This window comes from Cherax quadricarinatus, chromosome 88 (genome assembly GCF_038502225.1).
Source record: "Cherax quadricarinatus isolate ZL_2023a chromosome 88, ASM3850222v1, whole genome shotgun sequence".
NCBI lineage: Eukaryota > Metazoa > Arthropoda > Malacostraca > Decapoda > Parastacidae > Cherax > Cherax quadricarinatus.
Window position 1 is genome coordinate 6669955 of NC_091379.1, and position 20796 is coordinate 6690750.

Consider the following 20796-nt stretch of genomic DNA (forward strand, 5'->3'; position numbering starts at 1 on the left):
CACTCGTTAATCGAAGGGGAAGGGACTATGCACTCGTTAACCGAGGAAGGACACCATGAACTCTGTGGAGTGAACCATGCACTCGTTAACCGAGTGAGGGACCATGTACTGATTTACCAAGTGGTGGGACACCATGAACTCAACCAAGTGGGGGACCATGCACTTATTTACCGAGTGGGGGGACCATGAACTCAACCGAGGGGGCCATGCACTCATTAACCGCGTGGGGGAGGATGAACCCATTAACAGGAGGGGAACCATGCACTAAATAAGAGATGAACTATGTATTCACGCCAGGATTGACGTAAGGAGAGCAAAAGAGACGAATGTCTTAAAATCGGGTTCTCGGTGATATCATGGCACACACCGTTGCCAGGTCTTGTTTCTATAACTACACATTATGTCCTGATTACGACAATTCAAAATAAATTCTTTCAATGTAATATTTTTAACAGTGGTGGGCCGGACAGAATTCTTTATTGGGTTGGATTCAGCCAGCGGCCATTATTTTCCACACCCATGGTGTAAGATCCGCATTAATGTAGTGGAAATTGTACAATGATAATAATAATCTTTATTTCTACAAGTACACGTACAATGTATACAGACCATAGCTGACATCAATAACATTCTACTACTACGCAGAGCATTTCCCGCAGCTTGGGTCAATTTTGTCCCCAGGATGCGACCCACACCAGTCGACTAACACCCAGGTACCTATTTTAATGATAGGTGAACAGGGACAGCAGGTATCTTAAGGAAATGCGTCCTAATGTTTCCACCCAAATCGGGAATCAAACCTCAGACTTCAGTGTGCGAGCTGAGTGCGCTAGCAGTTTGTACCTCCACCTCCCATCATGGGGATACTACCTCCGTCACCCACCTCCACCACCCACCATGGGAACTGCTTCCTCCAACACCGGTTTTTACAGGGTTATACTTTTCTTGAGTCAACTTTCAATTTCTTTCAGGCCCCGAGGGACCAGACGCAGCGGAAGAAAGCGGTGGTGATGCTGGCTTTCATCTCCTAGTAGCTGTCTGCCATCTTGTGTTTTCACTATCACCTCAACGCCAGATGTGTATGTACTCACCTAGTTGTGGTTGCAGGGGTCGATTCACAGCTCCTAGCCCCACCAGTGTGTGTGTGTGTATGAAGTTGTCTGAAGATTGAGACACTTATGCAGCATATCGAAATCTTTATTCAGGAAACGTTAGACACATGAAGTTGTCTAACATCTGAAAGTGTGAGTGTGGAGATCTAACATCTGCATGTGTGGGTTCTCCAAACATCTGCACGTGTGGGGTCTCCAAACATCTGCACGTGTGGGGTCTCCAAACATCTGCACGAGTGGGGTCTCCAAACATCTGCACGAGTGGGGTCTCCAAACTTCTGCACGAGTGGGGGTCTCCAAACATCTGCACGTGTGGGGTCTCCAAACATCTGCACGTGTGGGATCTCCAAACATCTGCACGTGTGGGGTCTCCAAACATCTGCACGAGTGGGGTCTCCAAACACCTGCACGTGTGGGGTCTCCAAACATCTGCACGTGTGGGGTCTCCAACCATCTGCACGTGTGAGGTCTCCAAACATCTGCACGAGTGGGGTCTCCAAACATCTGCATGAGTGGGGTTCCAAACATCTGCACGTGTGGGGTCTCCAAACATCTGCACGTGTGGGGTCTCCAAACATCTGCACGTGTGAGGTCTCCAAACATCTGCACGTGTGAGGTCTCCAAACATCTGCACGAGTGGGGTCTCCAAACATCTGCATGAGTGGGGTTCCAAACATCTGCACGTGTGGGGTCTCCAAACATCTGCACGTGTGGGGTCTCCAAACATCTGCACGAGTGGGGTCTCCAAACATCTGCATGAGTGGGGTTCCAAACATCTGCACGTGTGGGGTCTCCAAACATCTGCACGTGTGGGGTCTCCAAACATCTGCACGTGTGGGGGTCTCCAAACATCTGCACGAGTGGGGTCTCCAAACATCTGCATGAGTGGGGTTCCAAACATCTGCACGTGTGGGGTCTCCAAACATCTGCACATGTGGGGTCTCCAAACATCTGCACGTGTGGGGTCTCCAAACATCTGCACGTGTGGGGGTCTCCAAACATCTGCACGTGGGGGTCTCCAAACATTTGCATGTGCGGAGCTTCCAAACAACTAACACGTAGACGTGCGGGGTCTAACATGCAGGTGTGTGAGGGGGTTCACCTAACATACAAGTGTGGGGGTTTGAATAAACACAAGCACCAATACAGACTTTAAGTTCCCATCTGCGAAGAAAATTCATATTACTCTGTAGAACTTAGCTACATGAAGCTACATACAGAACAAACGTCTTCCAAAGTGGTTTTTTCTGTACTATTCTCGACATTCCGACTTTTGGATCTATGAGACAGAGCAGAATTCAGGAAATTCTGTGAGCAATGATTTATTAGGTTTAAAGCCTATGGACTACACAAAAGTCAATAAGGCTACATGTCGCCTCTACTATACCAACCAGGGATACTTTAATTCATAAAATAGGGAATTAATTAAACTATGTATATATAAATTGAGAGATATACACCATGATGTATATGTCTCCTGTTATCCTTGTTGGCTATTGGAGTTTAAAGCCTATCGACTACACTAGTCTTTAAGGCTGCACCTACCCTTCTTCACCACCAGACTAATTACTTTAATACGTATGAAGGATTAAAGCAAATTCTAAACATACATACAGTGAGAGAAATACACATCTCGGTGTATATATCCTTGGATGCGTTGCGAAATATGACATATTTGTGTTGGAAGACCTTAGCTGGAAAGACTTGACAGTAATATAGCTTCAAGACTAAGGTTATATTTGTATGTTCTATGCTTTCGTTGTATATGCCTTTGTTACTCACAAGTATGTAACCCCATTATGGGAACAATTGTGGACAATAACTGATCAGCTGCGTGCAGCCATTATGGTGTGCGCCTTCCATGAGTTGTGTCACATGTTATGCTCTGCGCCTCCCATGATTTGTTACCCACATGTAATGTTCTACACCTCCCATAATTTGTCACCCCACATGTAATGTTCTACACCTCCCATAATTTGTCACCCACATGTAATGTTCTACACCTCCCATAATTTGTCACCCCACATGTAATGTTCTACACCTCCCATAATTTGTCACCCCACATGTAATGTTCTACACCTCCCATAATTTGTCACCCCACATGTAATGTTCTACACCTCCCATAATTTGTCACCCCACATGTAATGTTCTACACCTCCCATAATTTGTCACCCCACATGTAATGTTCTACACTCCCATAATTTGTCACCCCACATGTAATGTTCTACACCTCCCATAATTTGTCACCCACATGTAATGTTCTACACCTCCCATAATTTGTCACCCACATGTAATGTTCTACACCTCCCATAATTTGTCACCCACATGTAATGTTCTACACCTCCCATAATTTGTCACCCACATGTAATGTTCTACACCTCCCATAATTTGTCACCCACATGTAATGTTCTACACCTCCCATAATTTGTCACCCACATGTAATGTTCTACACCTCCCATAATTTGTCACCCACATGTTATGCTCTGCGCCTCCCATGATTTGTCACGTGCCATAATATATGGAGAATTAGAAATACATAGCTAGGAAGCAATGGAGTCAAGTTGGGCAAATTTAGATTTAGAAAGGAGCTGAATTCTTCTCCAGGCTGAGGGACTGACCACCTCAAACTATTTATCCAAGGTTGATGGACTGATTACATCATCTTTACCTCGCCACTACTCATGTTGCCTACAATCCACTCTGTATTTGACTGAAGAATCCTACCCCTCAAGGAAGGTTCCTTGATGTTGGTGAGGGGCTCTTGATTTAGGGAATTGGATCTGTGCTCCAGTTCCCCGAATTAAGCCTGACTGCCTTCCACATCCCCCCCCCCCGGGCGCTGTATAATCCTCCGGGTTTAGCGCTTCCCCCTTGATTATAATAATAATGAAGAATCCTACTGTGTAGGTGAAACATTTGAACAATAAAGATGCCTAACTGTTGCTGGTATTTTATATAATTTTCAATATAGATCTAACACCTGTTCTTCTCATGTGTTACTCCCATGGGTTACTCCCATGTTTTACTCCCATGTGTACTCCCATATCATGACCCAGTTCCCCCTACCCAGTACCTGACCTGACCTATCTCACGATCGCTGCCCCCCTACACCGGACCTGACCCAACCCCCCTTGACCTTTATCCTGGTTTCCCCTACCTCCTACATCTGACCTGACCCAACCCCCAACTTGACCTTTACCATGGTCCCAGGGGGAGGGAGGGAGGGGTGGGAGATTAAGATTCCTCCCCCCATTCCCTCTGACCTGGGTCCTTCTGGGATTCACTCTCACTCTTCCACATCATTTGTATTTTATTGACGGGGAAAAGCTAAACCCGTAGAGGGTGGGGGTGCAGCGCTTTAGACTGGGGAATAACCAGGCGTAATCCAAAGGGGGAGGGAGGACAGCTCAAGATCCTTGGATGAAGAGCCCTTCGCCGGCACCAAAGGACTGAGTTTTGCAGAAATTCGAAGTCCGGAGGTCTTGCAAACTACATTGATCAATGCAACAACATTGTAATATATTCTGTGAAGCACTACACCGTAATTGCTACTGAACACAATGTAGGCTCGATCCTCCGTCTGCCAGAAGAATAAATAATTACGTACTGGAAGTGTGGACGGCGTCAGATAGGATGTATATAAACCAGAGGGAGAGGAACTTGTCGGCCTGGACAGTCTTCAGGAGGGTATTATCCACCCTGGCGGTGTCGGGCACCACCAGGCGGCCCTCCACTGCAGCAGGGGTGAAGGTGGCACACCTGCAGGTGGTAACTAGCACCAGCAGCAGAAACACACTCCCGAGGCGAAAACTCAAAGACGACACCATGATGCTCACCCGAGGACCAACGACTGACTGGAGCTCGAGTGCCGCGCGCTCCTTCCTTATATAGAGTGGCGGGTGGCGGCGAAGGCAGTGGCGGCGGCGGCGGCCAATTGACGCCAAGGCCACAGCCTACCCTTAACACCGTTACCACAGCCACCACCACACTACCGATGCCACCACTACACTACCACTGCCACCACTACATTACCAGTGCCAACACCACACTACCACTGCCAACACCACACTACCACTGCCAACACCACACTACCACTGCCAACACCACACTGCCACTGCCAACACCACACTACCACTGCCAACACCACACTACCAACAGTACACTACGACAGCCACCACCACACTATCTGTGAAAAATTATTATTATTATTATTATTATTATTATTATTATTATTATTATTATTATTATTATTATTATTATTATTATTATTACTGCAAATCATCTGCAGGAGGCTTAAAGGGCCTTGCCTGAATTATTACCTGCAAGTAATTTGGGTGAGGTAAGTGGGACATAGTCACAGTAGGTCGTTGAACTGCAATTCCTTCGAATGCCCACTTCCTCACCACTCTCACAAAAAGCTAGACCTGACATTAAATTAGTATTAAAACCAGCTACTCTGATAATTAAAGTTATGTGGACTGTATAGTATTTTGGTTTACTTGCTGGGCACAAAAAATATTCAAATTAATATTTACCATTTAATTACTGTAGACGGATCACACCACAACACCTGTCTAATACCTAGACTCGACACTGGCCAGCTAGTGATCTAAATTCAATGACTAATGGTGCACTTCCCTATGAGTGATGTTGCATCCCTCATTTTTCGCCATCCACTCGTAATTCTTGAGGTCCCGCAAATTTTCTGTCCCAATTCTTCAGCAAGGGACATTAACACGGGTTCCTATTACAAATCCAGGCCAAAACACCCCATTATGGCCTCGATGATGCCGGATTATTAGACGATTGTAACAACCAGTGTACACACATTAAATTCAATATGGCGTCTTTTCTTGGCATCCCCAATAATAATAATAATAATAATATAATACCTTTATTTACTACAAGTACATGTACAAGGTATACAGGCCTAGCTGACATCAATGACATAGTACTATACAGAAAGCCGCTTGCTATGCTGAGCATTTCGGGCAGATTAAGTCAGTTTTGTCCTAGAATGCCATCCACACCAGTCGACTAACATCCAGGTACCCATTTTACTGATGACTGAACATAACAACCGGTGTAAGGAAACACATCCACTGTTTCCACCCCTTCTCCGGGAATCGAACCCGGACCCTCAGTGTGTGAAGCGAGAGTTTTTGCCACCAGGCCACGGGGCTGTACTACACCCCCTCCCTTAAAATTTCTCGAAGGGTCCAAATAGCATCACATTTTAATACGCAATTATTATATTATTCATTTATATGTTCTATATTTAGGAAATTATGAAAAAAAAATCCCACACTACTACTGCCACCACCACACTGCCACCACCACACTGCCACCACCACACTGCCACCACCACACTGCCACCACCACACTGCCACTACCACACTGCCACCACCACACTGCCACCACCACACTGCCACCACCACACTGCCACCACCACACTGCCACCACCACACTACCACTGCCACCACCACACTACCACTGCCACCACCACACTACCACTGTCACCACCACACTACCACTGCCAACACCACACTACCACTGCCAACACCACACTACCACTGCCACCACCACACTACCACTGCCACCACACTACCACCACTACACTACCAACACCACAATATCATCTGAGGTGTTCCTCAACACACTACCACCACTACACTACCAACACCACAATATCATCTGAGGTGTTCCTCAACAGGGTATCATCTACAACAGTGATTCCCAAAGTGGGCGGTACCGCCCCCCTTAGGGAATAGGAAAGATCCAGGGGGATGTTGAGGGAAAAGGGGGCGGTAGGGGGGGCGGCAGAGTGGCATCAGAACCAATGAAGAGTTTTACAAAAATCTGTATATAACACAAATGCTTTACAAAGAATAAAATTAACACATACACGAAAACATGGTGATGAACTAAGACACACCAAATATGACTCTGTTTATTTGTCAGATGTATTCACAAAGTTCAAGGAAGTTAATTTATAATTGCAAGGAAATGATGTTAATCTTTTCGAAATCAAACCGGCCCTTTCCACTTTTCTGTCCAGGTTACAGTTATTTAAACGTAACATAACCCGACGTGAGGTCTTCCAGTTTCCGAGCCTCTCTGAATTGGAGAAGAGCATACCAGACGACGACCTTCAAGTGTATTGTGCACACCTGAATGAACTGCTTAGAGACATGTCTGACAGATTTCAGGATCTGTTTTTGCTTAAAATACCAAACTGGGTGATCAATCCATTCCTATATATCAGCAATGAGGAATCAGGAATGGTGGAGGAAGAACTGTTTTGACTGCAAAATGACACTGAGCTGAGGCCAAAGATCAAAAAATCACATCAAGATTTTTGGTTACAAAAAAAATTGTGACCTCTATTCTGCACTGTGGAACAAAGCCAACATATACTTTATTGCCTTACCAACATCAAATTTAATAGAGCAAGGCTTCAGTGCAGTCATCATGCTTCTTTCCAAGCAAAGAAACAGACTGAAAATCACTAAATGCGGGATCTAAGACTTCTTCCTAGTGCCTTCAAGACTGATGTTGAGAAGCTGATGGTCCTGCACCAAGCACATCCATCTTATTAAAATTGTGAAGACAATGTACTTACAGATAAGATGCAAATTTCCCTTTCTCATTAGATAAACTGGCTTATTATGTTAATTTTTATTTGTTTATGGTGTTAGATTAGTTGTTGTTTTGAATTTGCAGTAAACCTAATACCAAGAAAGAGATGTGATGGTATGTGTGTGGAAAAGGGGGCGCTAGGGATGTGGCCTGGGAGCCAAGGGGGCGGCAACCTGAAAAAGTTTGTGAATCACTGTTCTATAGTAAGTGCTTGTCTAACAAACCATGGCTAACCGACGGTCTAGAATTCTGAGACTCTCTGACCGCGGGTTCAACCCCCACCCGTGGTATGGTTTGTTTGCAACCGTGTCATTACGATTTCGTGAGTCAAGTGCTTGTCTGGTAAATCTAAGATTACGTTTCAGAAATCTCACATGGAGTCATTCACGAAACACGTAACAGCCTGGTTAATCAGGCCCTGAGCAACCGTGAGACCTGGTCATAGACAGGGCCGCGGGGGCATTGACCCTTAAAATCCTCTCCAGGTATACTACACAACGTATGACGCATATCAGACTCATCTTAGAGTATGCAGCACCAGTATGAAACCCACAACTGATCAAGAATATCAAGAAACTGGAAAAAATGCAAAAATTTGCAATTGAACTAGTCGCAGAGCTAAGGGGTATGAGCTATGAAATACAAAGAGCGCTAAACCTGATGACATTAGAGGACAGAAGGACCAAGGGTGACATAACGTGCAAAATACTGACACTGAGAGGAGCTGATTGGGCGGACAGGGACTGATTTCGAGAAAGGAAAATCAAGTACACAGAGCACAGCTGTAAGTCGAAGACACAGACATATGATAGGAATGTTAGGAAACTTTCTTCTGTGTCCTTGTAATGTTTTAACGGCTTGACAAAGCTCCTGGAGAGCGAAACGTTACCACAATAAAATGTCACATTACTTACATCCATGTTTCCTAAAGACATTTGCTATCTCTGTTCACCTAGCAGTGAAATAGGTACCTGAGTGTTAGTCGACTGGTGTGGGTCACATTCTGGGGACAAAACTAACCTAATTTGCCCGAAATGCTCAGCATAACAAAGGGCTTTCTATATAGTAGTGTCCCATTAATGTCAGCTAGGACTGTATACCTTGTACATGTACTTGCAGAATAAAGATTATCATTATTGTTATTAATCTGCGACAATAAGAAGAATACGAATTAGAAGAGTTAACTTAGTGTTTCGTCCCCTGTGTGGGACCCATGGTTTATAATTATTATTATATGTATATAATATCCTTTTTCACTTAATATTATGTAGCTGATATCTTTGTTAGTAGCTAAAGTGAAGATAATTTGCTTTATATTATTATCTGACCCTATATTATTAGCTATGTTAATAGGTAGGACGTGTGTTGAATTATGTTGGAAACAGCCTTTGCTAACTACAGTAAGATTGTTAGGGTCAGTCGGTCTCTCTGGGATGTCCCATGAACCGACTTGAGGTAAGTCTTGGAGGCGTCGCCTGAGTGAGTCCCTGCCTGCCTCTAGCCCAGGAACATCTCACTCTCCTCTGAATGTTTAATTAGGCTCGAGTTTGAGTAGGTTTCGTTGGTGAGCCGGAACCTGTTTCTCGCTACTCTGAGTATCCGTGAACAGTTATTCCCAGACATAATGATTTTGATATTGACTCAGGTTGTGGTTCTTTCTGACGTTCTAAAGTATGGTTGCTGTATTACCATTGTCCAGAATTGTGTTGGGCCGAACTTAGACTCAGCATGAAGGTTTGTGGTACGACTTGAAGATCTCTGTTGGGTTTAATAAATTTATTTTTGTTCCTGCTCTGTTGTGACTGTTATATTCTGATGTTTCGACATATATCTTTATCTATGTGTCAGCTCTTCCTTTGTAGGGAACTATAGATGAAACAATATATTATTCGAAGAATTATGATTAATCTTGTTTGGGCTTGATTACGAGTCTAGCCACGTCAAGGCATTACTTGTATTTGAAAATTACTGAAACTATCATATATATAAATTATGTAAGATTTGTATCTACAAGAATATCATTGTAGTAAAGTATTCTCGAAGTTGTACTCTTAAGTCAAGTGCCTTCAGCACTAGTACCAAGAGCAGTACTCAACAAGAGAGAGAAAAGCTTTGTATCACACTGCTGTATAGTCCTTGTGGCTTAGCGCTTCTTTTTGATTATAATAATAATAATAATTTGTATCACACTCCGTGTAGTATTTATCTTTTTAGACAGTTTTATATTAAAGATATTAAGTTTTATCTTGTCGGATCATTGCCTCCTAGTTGTAATCCCAAATTTCTAGAATCCTGATGGCTCTACCAAAGGATTAGTAAGTTTATTCAGGTATACACAAATAGTTACATGGATTATCACACATTGCAGCATGTGTAGAGAACCTAGGATTACCGCAAAAAAGTCAGTGACTTATTTCCATTGGGGTCCTTTAATACCTTATCAATCTATCTTTCATCCAACTACCTGTTACGAAAGAGAAAGCCATTACAGGTTAAATGCGTAAAGGGATTCATTCAAGAACTCACTGGAGTTATGTACTCTCTTTGTGTAACCCAGCAACACAGGGATGATCTAAATGTTCGTAAGTAACCATAATTTTTAAAGGGGTGGACCGGTAAGCCAGCGGAAGGCCTCGGTCAGATGACCAAAAGCTCCAGCGGTGGGTCATCAACTAAGACCCCCGTCAGGAAACGCCTGTCTTGTTTCCCGACGAACCTTAACAAACCTAACCAACAACACAAAATTTATTTTTGTTACACTTAAGTTAAACCCTCATCGTTTTCTCTCATGCATTAAGTCCCACTTTCTCTCACTCAGCGTTTTGTTTATGTGTATTTTTGTTGACCAATCAGCAGTGAGGTTGTGACTAGTGAAGAGCCAATCAGAGGAGAGAACTGCCAGTCCAGAGTGTTGTATTGTGTGAGGTGTGTACTCCACCAGGATTTATCCCACATTTTAACTTGATACACGAGCCGTGGCATGATCCAGCAGCCACCACACGAGTCCATGAGTTAGGTGAGTACATCACCTTGCTGAGTCCAGGTGGTGAGTCTCCTGGCTCATCAGTACTCATCTACACTCACTCATTCAGCACCTCTACAAATGCTGAAGTTTTTTTTTCCATTAAGCTTTGGTACATAAGCTTACATTTAGGGTCATAAGTAATATATTCAATAACTCAAAATACATCAGACACTTTGTTTTTTAAATCGAGTTTATTTCTCCCATGTAATTCAATAAATACCATTGTGATGTAAAACTTTGTAAAACTATGTATCTTATTAGAAAATATCCCTAGTGGGTTTAGCGCTTGCTTCTACTTATAGTAATTATTGGAAAATAAATGTTAGTTCTTCTTTTGCATGTTATAAAGAATATACATATTATAGTAGTTTTTGAGGGCAGAGATAATGAATTTATGTATGCATGTGTATGTATCATTTATGTGTATTAATGTATCTATGTATGAAGTAATATATGTAATTATATATGTATTTTTTTTTTTAACAAGTCGGCCATCTCCCACCGAGGCAGGGTGACCCAAAAAGAAAGAAAATTCCCAAAAAGAAAATACTTTCATCATTCAACACTTTCACCACACTCACACATTATCACTGTTTTTGCAGAGGTGCTCATAATACAACAGTTTAGAAGTACATATATACGTATAAAGGTACACAACATATCCCTCCAAACTGCTAATATCCCAAACCACTCCTTTAGAGTGCAGGCATTGTACTTTCCATTTCCAGGACTCAAGTCCGGCTATATAAAAATAACCTGTTTCCCTGAATCCCTTCACTAAATATTACCCTGCTCACACTCCAACAGATCGTCAGGTCCCAAGTACCATTTGTCTCCATTCACTCCTATCTAACACGCTCATGCACGCCTGCTGGAAGTCCAAGCCCCTCGCCCACAAAACCTCCCTTACCCCTTCCTTACAACCTTTTCGAGGATGACCCCTACCCCGCCTTCCTTCCCCTACAGATTTATACGCTCTTCATGTCATTCTACTTTGATCCATTCTCTCTAAATGACCAAACCACCTCAACAACCCCTCTTCTGCCCTCTGACTAATACTTTTATTAACTCCACACCTTCTTCTAAATTCCACACTCTGAATTTTCTGCATAATATTTACACCACACACACACACACACACACACACACACACACACACACACACACACACACACACACACACACACTCATTATATATATATATGTCGTGCCGAATGTGTAAAACTGGTCAATTAGCAAGAACTCATTTAAAATTAAGTCCTTTCTAAAATTTTCTCTTATACGTTTAAAGATATATTATTTCATTAATTTTAATGTAAAAATTTTTAATTTTGCTGCAAAAGAATCTTAGAAAACTTATGTAACCTTATTATAACAAGAACAATTTATTTTAGCCTAACCCAACTAAAAATATTTTAATTTGTTTACAATAATTTAATACTAAACAAACAGTGAAATATATTTTTTTCGTTAGGTTCAGAATGATTTTGGCGAAATTATTGCATACCCAAATTTTCACTTGTCCTATATGGCAAGATGAGCCTTGCTATTTAAGCCAAGATCGCAAGTTCTGCCTATTCGGCATGACGTATATATATAAATATATATATATATAAATATGATATATACTGTATATAAATATATATATATTATGTATGTATCTCCAAAATGATTTTACTTAGCAGACAGGAAGAATAGCACAGTTCAGGAGTTAACATTCATCTGTGGCCACATGAATGGTTCCTAACATTCATCTGGTCATAGAGGTTGTTTGTTAAATCTGACATCTGTTAATTTAGGGTTCCATTAAATCTATTTTTATGAAAAGACTGATGTTTGGACTCCAAATAGAGGTGTGAGCCACCACATAGTGTTTTATATTTTTAAACTACCCATTACTGTATGACTAGTGATATGATGTCTTATCACTAGTCATATCATATTGACAAGCTCCTAGCTTGTCAATAAAGTTAGGAATCCTTAGCCTGTAAATAGCTTGTCAATAAAACTAGGGATCCTTAACCTAACCTTGTCAAACCCTGTGTTTTTTTTTTTTTTTTAAAAAAGAAGGGGGGGGGGCAGGTCATGTAGCTACAAATAGGTGGTACACTCAGATACATTGGGCTTTTAATTGAGGCTTCTCTCGTACATACCCCCGTCAAGGAAGGTTCCTTGACGCTGGTGAGGGGCTCTTGATCTTGGGAATTGGATCTGTGGTCTGGTTCCCTGAATTGAGCCTGAAAACCTTCCATTTCCCCCCACGTGGCCTCCCACTATCGTCCCATTGCTCTTACTAGTGCAGTTTGCAAATTGATGGAACGTCTGGTAAATCGATGTTTAATGTGGTATTTAGAGACACACAACAGTCTCTCCACTAGTCAATATGGCTTTCGTAAGGGCTGATCTACCATAGACCCCTTACTGCACTTGGATACTCATGTTTGTAATGCCTTTGCGAACAACAACTCGGTTGTTGCCATATTTTTTGACCTTGAGAAGGCATATGACACAACTTGGAGGTATAATATTTTGGCCCAAGCCCACTCCTTAGGCCTCCGAGGCAATCTACCATCCTTCCTTAAGAACTTTTTAACTGAGACATTTCCGTGTTCGAGTCAATAATGTGCTCTCCCCGGACTTTGTCCAGGCTGAAGGTGTCCCTCAGGGATGTGTTCTGAGCACAACACTTTTTCTCCTTGCTATAAATGATTTGGCCTTTGTTCTTCCATCCAATATTTGGTCATCACTTTATGTTGATGACTTCGCTATTGCTTGTGCAGGTGCTGACTGTCGCCTCATTACAGTTTCTCTCCAGCATGCGGTCGACAGTGTTTCCAATTGGGCCACCACACATGGGTTTAAATTTTCCAGTACGAAAACTCGCCAAATTACTTTCACTAGATGCTCTGTCATCTCCGATCATCCTTTGTATCTCTATGGCTCCCGTATCCCTGAACGTGATAGTCAGGTTTCTAGGCCTCCTCTTTGACCGTAGGTTATCCTGGAAACCTCACATTACCTCTCTGAAGGCAACTTGTCACAGCCGGCTGAACCTTCTTAAAACCCTTGCTCATCTTTCATGGGGAGCTGATCGTCGAACTCTCCTTAGCCTACATTCAGCCCTCATTTTATCGAAACTCGATTATGGTGACCAGATCTATTCAGCGGCCTCTCCTGCTACTCTCTCTAGCCTTAACCCCATCCATCACCAAGGATTACATTTGTGCCTTGGTGCTTTTCGCTCTTCCCCTGTTGAGAGCCTCTATGCAGAAGCGAATGTTCCATCCTTGTCTGATCGCCGTGATGCCCATTGCCTTCGCTACTATGTCCGCTCTCACGATCTCCGCAATCCTTCCATTTATAGAATGGTCACCGATATTAGTAGACATTATTTGTTCGCCGCCCCTGTTTACTCCGTCCTTTCTCTCTTCGCCTACGTTTACTCATGTCTTCCCTCCAGTTACCACCTTTATATGTTCATGTAGCATCTCACTTTTCCCTACCCCCCTGGGAAGTTCCAGCTGTTCAGGTCTGTTCTTTCTCGCTCCCTTGCTCAAAAGCCCAACTGCCTACGGTGGCTTCCCACTCTCTTCTTCTTGACCACTTCCACTCTCATTCTCATACCAACGCAGTGTACTCAGATGGCTCTAAGTCTTTTGACGGCGTCGGATTCGCAGCAATGTTTCCAGACAGCGTCGTGAGAGGGCATTTACTCTCTTCGGCTAGCATTTTTACTGCTGAATTGTATGCCATTCTTGCAGCACTTATTTGTATTGCATCTATGCCTGTGTTATCATTTGTGGTTGTCTCAGACTCCCTTAGTGCTCTACAGGCTGTATGAAAATTTGATACATCTCGCCCCCTAGTTCTCCGTATTCAACTTTGGCTACGCCGTATCTCTACCAGGCATAAAGATATTGTTTTTTTTTGGGTCTCTGGTCATGTTGACGTACAGGGCAATGAACAGGCAGACACTGCTGCGTGGTCAGCAGTACATGACCTACCAATTTCATATAGATGTGTTCCATTTCTGGACTATTTTGCTGTAATAGCTACCCACCTTCACACCCGTTGTCAACAACATTGGTCAACTCTGCTCAGTAACAAACTTCATTCTATTAAACCGAGCATAGATTACTGGCCATCTTCTTGTCATCAGTGCCGAGGTTGGGAGACTACTCTCTCCCGCCTTCGCATTGGCCACACTCGTCTTACTCATGGGTATCTCATGGAGAGGCACCCTGTTCCTCTCTGTGAGCAGTGTCAAGTTCCAGTATCGATTAGCCACATTCTGTTAGACTGCTCTCTCTATCAACAAGCACGCAGAATTTACCTCCAACGTCGTCTCCGCTCTACTACTCTCTCTTTACCTTCCCTTCCCTTGCTGATGGACCTTTCTTTAATCCTGACTCTCTCATTGACTTCTTGACAACGACTGATTTACTCCACAAACTCTGATTATGATACCTTTCACACTCCCCTCAGCCCTTTCTACCTCAATCTCTTGCTGCCCCGCTGTTCTCCGTAACCTATTACTCGTCCATCTCCCTTTTGCCACCTGATACCCTCGCTTCCTTCCTGCCCTGCAGCGCTGTATAGCCCTTGTGGTTTAGCGCTTCTTTTTGATTGTAATAATAATAATCCCCCCACGTGCGCTGTATAATCCTATGAGCTTAGCGCTCCCTTATGTTTATAATAATAATCTTGTGCATACCACATGGAAAAAGACCTCTTAGTATGCTCTGTTGCATTTTTGCAATTGCATTTATAAAATTTTCTCTGTTAAAGCCTTGATTGAGGGTCTATGACATTACTGTATATCACATCACACTGGATATTCCATCCTTGAGTGATATGAGAATAAGATATGATAACAACATTCAAACTTAGAAAAGTATGGTACAATATTTATATAAAAGAATTAGCAATAGTAGATTTATAATAATGGGAATTTGCTAAACCTGTAGGGGTCATAAAGTTCCTGGAGAATGGGATGCACACTAACAGCACCTTTCAAGGCAGGTGAAATTGCTGACTTAGAAAATGTACAGAGAACCTTCCTGGCACACACAACTGTGATAAAACGCCTCAGTTACTGGGAACACTTGAAGTTCCTCAACCTGTACTTCCTAGAATGCAGGCGGGAGAGATACATGATTATATACACTTGGAAAATCCTAGAGGGATTAGTACCAGACTTACACACAAAAATCACTCCCTGTGAAAGCAAAAGACTCGGCAGTCGATGCAACTTCTCCCCAATGAAAAGCAGGGGCACCACTAGCATAATAGAACACAATAAGTATGAGGGGGCCCCAGACTGTTCAACTGCCTTCCATCATACATAAGGAGAAATACCAATAGACCCCTGGCTGTCTTCAAGAAGGTGCTGGACAGGCACCTAAAGTCGGTACCTGACCAGCTGGGCTGTAGTTTGTACATCAGGTTGCGTGTGGCCAACAGTAACAGCCTGGTTGATCAGACCCTGATCCACCATGAGGCCTGGTCACAGACCAGGCTGCAGGGGTGTTGACCCCCAAAACCTCCTCTAGGTATACTCCAGGTAATCATATTAAATCTGAGGATCAAAAGCCTATCACTGCCTTGAAGGCATCTCCCATGTGGGTATTAATAGGACAAGAGGCCATAACCACAAGGCAGAAAAGCCGTCAAAATAATGCCAGAAAGTTTATCTGCACAAAGAGCTTGGTATAATAATGTAATAGTTTAGAAGAGGAGGTTGTAAGTAGCACAGCAACCGGACACTAATGAAAGATGCCACAAGCTTCAGTCTACTCTTGAAGCATGTGCACATATATCATGCATACAGAGATCTCCCAGGTCACAGCTTTGTTAATGTAGCATGTGCACATGTGTCATACCTAGAGTGATTCCCAAGTCAATGCTTTTCAAATTTCATACCTTTCATACATACATGCAGTACAACATATTGTATAATGAGATACAGTACATGTAGTGCCAGCAGTTATTTTCATACTGTTAAATTACTGTGTAAAAGTTTGTTAGCCTTACAGATTAACATTTTAATACCATTTACATGGAGCATGACTTTTGAAATCATAAAACGATTGCAAACATATCACAGAATGGGTGGGGTAGAACCCATGGCGAGTGAGTGCTCAAACTCCAGGCCAGTGTGTGAGCCACTGGGCCAGCTGGCTACAGTAAGATTCATCCAACTAGGTATATTTATACATGATAGGGAGGTTAGTATGGACCACTATTGTGACAACAAATGCAAGTTTTTACAAATAAATCTCCCGCCAGCATAGCTGTGATGAACTCTAGCTGAAGTCCCCTCAAAGTTGTCATGATGGCTTTGAGTAGACCATGCTAACCTCCTTATGGTGTATAGAAATATACCTAGTTGGATGAATCTTATTGTAGCCAGCTGGCCCAGTGGTTAACATACTGGCCTGGGGTTTTACCACTCACTTGCTGTGGGTTGAAACCCCATCCGTTCCTTGGGTTATTTACATGGAGTGTGTTTTCTACTGGTAACCAAATACAGTGGACCCCCGCATAACGATGGCATCACATAGCGATTAATCCGCATACCGCTTGCTTTAATCGCAAAAATTTTGCCTCACATACCGCTTAAAAACCCGCTCACCGATTTTCGTCCGAGACGCGTCCAATGTGCGGCCTGAGCCACGCTCACATGTTCCACCGGTGGCATTGTTTACCAGCCAGCCTCCGTGGTAACATCCAAGCATACAATCGGAATATTTCGTATTATTACAGTGTTTTCGGTGCTTTTTCTGGAAAATAAGTGACCATGGGCCCCAAGAAAGCTTCTAGTGCCAACCCTACAGCAATAAGGGTGAGAATTACAATAGAGATGAAGAAAAAGATCATTGATAAGTATGAAAGTGGAGTGCGTGTCTCCGAGCTGGCCAGGTTGTATAATAAACCCCAATCAACCATCGCTACTATTGGTGGTACAGCTGCTGCTGCTGCTGCACTGTCAGCTGCTGCTGCTGCTGTAGCATCGTCTGCTGCTGCTGCTGCTGTAGCATCGTCTGCTGCTGCTGTAACATCGTCTGTTGCTGCTGTACCACCGTCAGCTGCTGCTGCTGCTGTAGCATCGTCTGCTGCTGCTGTAGCATCGTCTGCTGCTGCTGTAGCATCGTCTGCTGCTGCTGCTGCTGTAGCATCGTCTGCTGCTGCTGTAGCATCGTCTGTTGCTGCTGTACCACCGTCAGCTGCTGCTGCTGCTGTAGCATCGTCTGCTGCTGCTGTAGCATCGTCTGCTGCTGCTGTAGCATCGTCTGCTGCTGCTGTAGCATCGTCTGCTGCTGCTGCTGCTGTAGCATCGTCTGCTGCTGCTGCTGTAGCATCGTCTGTTGCTGCTGTACCACCGTCAGCTGCTGCTGCTGCTGTAGCACCGTTGTTGGTGTGGCTTATTGAGAATACCAAGAAACAATTAACCCCAGAGGATTTGCCACCCAGGATAACCCAAAAAAGTCAGTGTCATCGAAGACTGTCTAACTTATTTCCATTGGGGTCCTTAATCTTGTCTCCCAGGATGCAACCCACACAAGTCGACTAACACCCAGGTGAACAGGGAAAAATGCCTGGAACTAGTGCTCATATTGGTGAATTTAAAGCCAGCAAAGGTTGGTTTGAGAGATTTAAGAATCGTAGTGGCATACACAGTGTGATAAGGCCTGTTCTGGAAGAAAATGCCAAACAGGACCTACAGTACTCAGGAGGAAAAGGCACTCCCAGGACACAGTGTCTCATCAGTCATTGCTGCATCTTCAATAAAGGTAAGTGTCATTTATTCTTCATTTAGTAGACTAGTACATGCACAATATATACTGTGCATGTACTACTCTACTATTGTGCATGTATCCTTCTCTTTGTGTGTAGGAAAATGTATATTTCATGTGGTAAAAATTTTTTTTTCATACTTTTGGGTGTCTTGCACGGATTAATTTTATTTCCATTATTTCTTATGGGGAAAATTCATTCACATACCGATTATTTCGCATAACAATTACCCCTCTTGCACGGATTAAAATCGTTATGCGGGGGTCCACTGTACAGTGGAACCTTGGTACTCGAACAGCTCCCTACTTGAACAAAGCTCTGCACTTGACCAAACAAACACAACCTGCCAGAACTTTGCTGTAAATTATTTCACGTTGTCTCACATTTTTTGGTGTTTTTATATTTGTATAAGTCACCATGGGGCCTATGAAGATTAATGATAACAACCAGCCAAAAAGAAAATTAGTTGGGAAAAATTCGTTCGATACTCGAGCAGCCTTCTGGAATTAATTAAGTTTGAGTACCGAGGTTCCACTGTAATCAAAGTGAGGAAGATTCAAGGCCAAATATTAATTGTCGCTTTTGAGGCTGTGTGATTTGTTTGGGAATTTAAATAATATATGCAATATAGGCTTACTCATTCTTTAATATTTATAGAAAATTATTAATCAAAAAGCAGTTTCAGAGGGTATTGCATAATACATCTTTATTTTAATAGGCTTAATTATGGATGCTGGAAATGATTTTTGTGGATGTTTTTAATTGTTAGTGTCTACAAATAAAATTGTATGCTGTATTAAGAATAATTTGTGGTCATTGTGCTTCTGGCAAAACAGTGGCTAAATGAGTGACAGTGAAGGTGTTTTCTTCTTTGTCAGGCCACTCTGCCTTAGTGGGAGACAACCAGTGTAAATAATTTTAATGGTTATAATTTTTTATTTTTTTGCTGTATTGTAGGTAGAATTACAATGCTACATGAAGGTAGTAGGTTGGTAGACAACAACCACCCAGGGAAGTACTACCGTCCTGCCAGATGACTGTGAAACAGAAACCTGTAACTGTTTTGCATGATGGTAGGATTGCTGGTTTCTTTTTCTGTCTCATAAACACGCTAGATAACAGGGATATCTTGCTACTCCTACTTACACTTTGCTCACACTTCACAGACACGCACATGTATATATATATACATACATCTAGGTTTTTCTCCTTTTTCTAAAGAGCTCTTGTTCTTCTTTATTTCTTCTATTGTCCATGGAGAAGTGGAAAAGAATCTTTCCTCCGTAAGCCATGCGTGTCGTATGAGGCGACTAAAATGCCGGGAGCAATGGGCTAGTAACCCCTTCTCCTGTAGACATTTACTAAAAAAGAGAAGAAGAAAAACTTTATAAAACTGGGATGCTTGAATGTGCATGGATGTAGTGCGGATGACGAGAAACAGATGATTGCTGATGTTATGAATGAAAAGAAGTTGGATGTCCTGGCCCTAAGCGAAACAAAGCTGAAGGGGGTAGGGGAGTTTCAGTGGGGGGAAATAAATGGGATTAAATCTGGAGTATCTGAGAGAGTTAGAGCAGAGGAAAGGGTAGCAGTAATGTTGAATGATCAGTTATGGAAGGAGAAAAGAGAATATGAATGTGTAAATTCAAGAATTATGTGGATTAAAGTAAAGGTTGGATGCGAGAAGTGGGTCATAATAAGCGTGTATGCACCTGGAGAAGAGAGGAATGTAGAGGAGAGAGAGAGATTTTGGGAGATGTTAAGTAAATGTATAGGAGCCTTTGAACCAAGTGAGAGAGTAATTGTGGTAGGGGACCTGAATGCTAAAGTAGGAGAAACTTTTAGAGAGGGTGTGGTAGGTAAGTTTGGGGTGCCAGGTGTAAATGGTAATGGGAGCCCTTTGATTGAACTTTGTATAGAAAGGGGTTTAGTTATAGGTAATACATATTTTAAGAAAAAGAGGATAAATAAGTATACAAGATATGATGTAGGGCAAAATGACAGTAGTTTGTTGGATTATGTATTGGTAGATAAAAGACTGTTGAGTAGACTTCAGGATGTACATGTTTATAGAGGGGCCACAGATATATCAGATCACTTTCTAGTTGTAGCTACACTGAGAGTAAAAGGTAGATGGGATACAAGGAGAATAGAAGCATCAGGGAAGAGAGAGGTGAAGGTTTATAAACTAAAAGTGTAGGCAGTTAGGGTAAGATATAAACA

At 42.7% G+C, this 20796-nt stretch overlaps 2 protein-coding genes across 4 annotated transcripts in view; one reads left to right on the top strand and one right to left on the bottom strand.

Annotated features, from left to right (window-relative positions):
* LOC128698510 (uncharacterized) overlaps positions 1-4983 on the bottom strand; it is a 138159-nt gene extending 133176 nt beyond the window's left edge. For both annotated transcript variants that reach the window (XM_070103924.1, XM_070103923.1), the window contains exon 1: positions 4720-4983. In XM_070103924.1, coding sequence (XP_069960025.1) covers positions 4720-4939 — 220 coding nt within the window. In that variant the 5' untranslated portion in view covers positions 4940-4983. The remainder of the gene's footprint in view (positions 1-4719) is intronic.
* A 5637-nt stretch (positions 4984-10620) lies between these two features.
* The window catches only part of LOC128698509 (adhesion G protein-coupled receptor A3), a 257504-nt gene continuing 247328 nt past the window's right edge, over positions 10621-20796 (top strand). For both annotated transcript variants that reach the window (XM_053790761.2, XM_053790765.2), the window contains exon 1: positions 10621-10767. The gene's annotated coding sequence lies outside the window, so the exon portion shown is untranslated. The remainder of the gene's footprint in view (positions 10768-20796) is intronic.